Source organism: Schistosoma mansoni, chromosome W (assembly GCF_000237925.1).
Source record: "Schistosoma mansoni strain Puerto Rico chromosome W, complete genome".
Lineage (NCBI taxonomy): Eukaryota > Metazoa > Platyhelminthes > Trematoda > Strigeidida > Schistosomatidae > Schistosoma > Schistosoma mansoni.
The window spans coordinates 46,198,097-46,203,151 of record NC_031502.1 but is presented as its reverse complement, the minus strand read 5'-3'; the positions used below and the strand labels follow the sequence as shown (position 1 = coordinate 46,203,151).

Below are 5,055 nucleotides of genomic sequence, written 5' to 3'. Positions count from 1 at the left end.
GCTCTTCCGATCTACCAGGAAAAGTCTTCATCCTGTTTAACAATACTCTGTTGAAGACTTTTCCTGGTATTGAGAGGAGAGTGATGCCCCTGTAGTTGTCGCACTTGCTCAGATCGCCTTTCTTTGGAATCTTGATGAGAAGTCCTTCTTTCCAGTCTGTTGGTACATGTTCTTCGTCCCAAATCTTACTGAAGAGGATGTGGAGTATCTTGGCAGTTGCTGTTACATTTGCTTTCAGTGCCTCTGCCGGGATGTTGTCTGGTCCCGCTGCTTTGCCACTCTTGATTTGTCTAATGGCCATGCTGATCTCTTCAATTGTTGGTGGGCCAACATCGATTGGGAGGTCTGTGGGTGCTGCTTCGATGTTGGGTGGGTTCAGTGGAGCTGGTCGATTCAAGAGTTCCTTGAAGTGTTCTACCCACCTGTTTCGTTGTTCTTCAATATCGTTGATTACTTTGCCTTCCTTGTTTTTCACTGGTCTTTCTGGTTGACGGTAATTTCCAGCAAGTTTCTTTGTTGTATCATACAGTTGTCTCATGTTTCCCTCTCTTGCAGCCTTTTCCGCTGTCATCGCTAAATCTTCCACATATTTACGTTTGTCGGTCCTGATGCTCCTCTTCACTTGCTTGTTTGCCTCTGTGTATTCGGCTTGTGCCTTGGCTTTTTCTGCTCTTGTTCGGCTGATATTGATTGCTACCTTCTTGTTCCTCCTTTCTTCAATTTTATCCAGTGTACCAACAGTGATCCATTCCTTGTGATGGTGCTTCTTTTGGCCCAGAACCTCCTGACATGTTGAAACGATTGCCTCTTTGATACCTTTCCAGCTGCTCTCTATGGTGGTTCCCTCTCCATTGAGTAGGTCATGAAAGGCCTCGAACCTGTTGCTGAGGGCTATGTTAAATTCGTTGAGTTTGTCAGCATCTCGAAGAAAGGCCGTGTTAAACTTTTGTGATGTTGTCCGCGCCATTGTCCAGTGCTTCTTGAGTTTTAGTTTCATCTTGGCGACCAGCAAATGGTGATCGGATGCTATATCAGCTCCTCTTCTGGTTCTCACATCCTCCATCGTCCTCCTGAACTTTTTATTGATGCAGACATGGTCGATTTGATTTTGTGTAGTGTGATCCGGTGAAATCCAAGTGGTTTTGTGTATGTTTTTGTGTGGGAATATGGTGCCACCTATGACCAGTTTATTGAAGGCACATAGGTTTGCAAATCTCTCACCGTTTTCGTTCCTTCCTCCCAGTCCATGTTGTCCCATGACGTCTTCGTATCCAGTGTTGTCCTTTCCAACCTTGGCATTGAAATCTCCCATTAGAATGGTCAGGTCCTTGGTTGGGCACTTCTCGAAGATTGACTGCAGCCTATCGTAGAATTGGTTTTTAGCGTCTTCATCGTAGTCGTTGGTCGGCGCATAGCATTGGATGATGTTCATTGTAATGCCCTCTCTCTTTGTTTTGAAGGAGGCTTTGATGATCCTCGGTCCATGAGATTCCCATCCTATAAGTGCATTTTGTGCCTTTCTAGACAGCATCAGTGCCACTCCTTGTGTATGTGGGGCATTTTCTTCTTCATGACCGGAGTATAACAGTTCTCCTGAAGACAGTCGTTGTTGTCCAACCTGCGTCCAATGTGTTTCACTGATTCCAAGCACTTCCGGGTTGTATTTCCTCATTTCCGCAGAAATTTGGAAGACTCTGCCGGTCTCCCACATTGTCCGGACATTCCATGTACCTATAAAAATTGTCGCTCTGGTTGTAAGAAGGTGCATCGGCCTCATGACTTCCGAAGGAACTCGGCTTTCATCATGAGACGTCATTTTTCCTTCTACTCCCAGGGCAGAGTTTGAATGGTTTGAATGATTTTTTCTGGTTAGCGTTTTTTTAGCGAGTTGATTTTCTACGGGATGGGGTCGCTAACCCCATGCCCAACCCTCCTCCTTTACCCGGGCTTGGGACCGGCAGTAGCCCCTGGAGGAGCTACAGGCGGAGTTACACTTCTAATTAGGACAAAACAATTGTCTATTGATTGCCGATGTTCAGTGGTTCATTATTAACGATTGTGTAAGATAAAAACTTACTTAAGTTTAATAAAAACCTGTGATGTTAAGGAGTATTTGAATTATAGTACAAACTAGGAATCTCAGGAATAGTGCAATAAAACCAAGAAGTACTAGATGAACACGAACGAGCGTATTGTATTTGGAATTCAAAATCAATCAGTCATCAAGTACAAAGGAATCATTAGTTCATACAAACGTGACAAAACCTTCACAAATACCGAATTGAATAAAGATTTTATCATTCTGCTTTTGATAAAAGTGACTAGGAATAACAAAATAATGAATGCGAAAATCCTAAACTATTGAGTTTAATCTTCCCAAAATGTTAGCTGACATTTTATTAATAACAATACAGTCAAAGTGAAAAAATATCCTGAAATTCATTTTTACTGTTTTGTTCATCAGGTGTTTTGGGTTGTTTAAAGTACTTCAATACATATTAACATGTTTAATTCTCTTTATTTTTGTCCAAGGGTTTTACCTCTGATTTCTCAAACAAATAATTCAAGTTATTTTATGGTATGTCTTTCGAAAGAACGATTGGGATTAATTATGCTCCCATTCGATGGTGATCCATTAAAGTATACTAATATTATTGCACATCCAAGTAATGGTCGAGGTGTTGGACAAGCTCAAGGATTAGCTATTGATAGAAAAGGTCTTTATGCATTTACAGCTGGTGGTCCAGATACTTGTGTACACATGTGGACATTAAATCCTAGGTAGGTTAAGATATGATAGATTTCGCATTTAATCCTAAGCAACTTTTATTGGGACATGCTCTTTTGGTAATGCTATGCTTTAACTTATCCATCACCTACTATAAAACCATGTAAATACTATGAATTTTTTACTTTATGTTTGTTTTGTCTGACTTGTTATAGATATTAGGTGTATGATGTACTCATAAGCTAATTATTGAAAAAGTTAAACTAATCATTTCTTGCTTTTTCTTTGAAAGGTAAAAGTTCGAATAGAATTCATACACAAAAATCATCATTCTATAAACAAAACCCCTTAAGAGAAAATCCAGTTGGAAGCGTTTGTTGGTGAAGATGAGTGGAAGTGAACCACTGTTTAAGGATATATATATATATATATATATATATATATATATATGTCATTGGTTTTCGATTTCCAAACCTCAGGAGAATACAATCATATATTTCATCATATCATATGCATAGCTGTTTATAGATTTGATACTACCATTTCAATGATATAATCCCTTTTATTCGTTCAGTTTACTTGGGTAATGTGAATCGTTTAACTGTTACATGATTAAGATAGTATATTTCAATCAAATTATAAGATATAACCATTTTAATAAGTTTAGGAGGAGACAAAACATTGACTTGTCAAGAAATTTGTTAGCTTTAAATAATGCAAAGGATGATCCTAGAAAGAAATATTAGACTTTTATGCTACCCCTGTTACTTTTATTGTATTCAACTCTGACCGTCAACTAGCCATACCTTAGCAAATCTCAATAAAGCCTTTTAATTCGGCATTCTGACGCGATTTGTTTAATCGACTGTTAACTCTTAACTCCTATATTTTTTGAATCAGTCACTTAATAATGACCATATTACAGATTATGATATCCTTCCCTGTGTTAGAATTTCTAGTTATATCTGAGCTTTAAAAGTTTATGGTACTGTCTTGTTGTTCAAGTTTTGGACTTTTAACAATGTCAACGATTTAGATGTTAACTAAATGAAATGACGATAGTTAAAACTGATTTTAATTTATCCAACTGTTTAAGTTACAAATTAAGTTGAATAACCATTGTAAACCATGAAGAACGGAACACATGAACATCTTTAAGTGAGACTTTTTGGGCGTGTACACAATACCTCATTAGAGTTTTGAAAATTCTTCTTTAAGTCAGCCACTAGTTATCACCTAAATAATACTATTATTTTGTAATTTCTTAGTTCCTTCATGTTACTAAATTCTAGTAATAAAGTTAATTTTCTTATACAAACATATACACACACGTAAGACAAAAGTTTCATATAAACATTCAGTTCACTTTAATTCATTTTTTATTGGAAAACATATACACCACACGTAAGAACAAAGGTTTCATATAAACATTCAGTTCACTTTAATTCATTTTTTTATGGGTGCCTGAATCTTTCCATTGATCAGTCTATTATTGGCATATGTGCATCCTGTACGAATCACCTTCACCTAACGAGTCCCAAATGAGACGAAATGCGCGTCCTCGATTCCACTGCTAGCCATCATGATCTCAGCTTATTTAGCTCATTTTTTTCTTCATATTAATTATACCAATTCATACTGAAAGTAACAGTATTTTTGTTAATGTTTTTCTTCTTACACTTTTCCTATGCGTTAATTAGAATACTGTATTTTTATTTTTCCGATCGTCGGCGCTGTTTCTAAACAGTATTTCTAAAAGTTAATTATCTACGTGTCATAATGGAGAATATGGATCCAAATTTAAAGGTGTCCTAGTAGTTAAAACTTGGGCAACATCATTGACAAACACGGTGGATCTGATGCAGATGCGAAGGCGCGGATCAGCAAAGCAAGAGCAGCATATGTACAATTGAAGGACATCTGGAACTCAAAACAATAGTCAACCAACACTAAGATCATAATTTCCAATACAAATGTCAAGACAGTTCTATTGTATGGAGCGGAAAGTTGGAGAACTACGAAAACCATCATCCAGAAGATACAAGTGTTTATCAACAGTTATCTACGCAAAATACTTCGGATCTGTTGGCCAGACACTATCAACAACAACCTACTGCGGGAGAGAACCAACCAGATTTCAACAGAGGAAGAAATCAGGAAGAAGTGCTGGAAGTGGATAGGACACATATTGAGGAAAGCACCCAACTGCGTCATGAAACAAGCCCTCATATGGAATCCTGAAGGGTCAAGGACAAGAGGAAGACCCAAGAACACATTACACCGAGAAATGGAGACAGACATGAGAAGAATGAACGAAAATTGGATAG

General features: G+C 37.7%; 1 protein-coding gene across 1 annotated transcript in view; it reads left to right on the top strand.

Annotated features, from left to right (window-relative positions):
- Smp_042530 (putative wd-repeat protein) overlaps window positions 1-5,055 on the top strand; it is a gene marked incomplete at both ends in the record, with an annotated part of 25,799 nt that overhangs the window by 15,483 nt on the left and 5,261 nt on the right. The window contains one exon of the mRNA XM_018789901.1: window positions 2,533-2,781. Within this exon, the coding sequence (XP_018655297.1) occupies window positions 2,533-2,781 (249 nt within the window). The remainder of the gene's footprint in view (window positions 1-2,532; window positions 2,782-5,055) is intronic.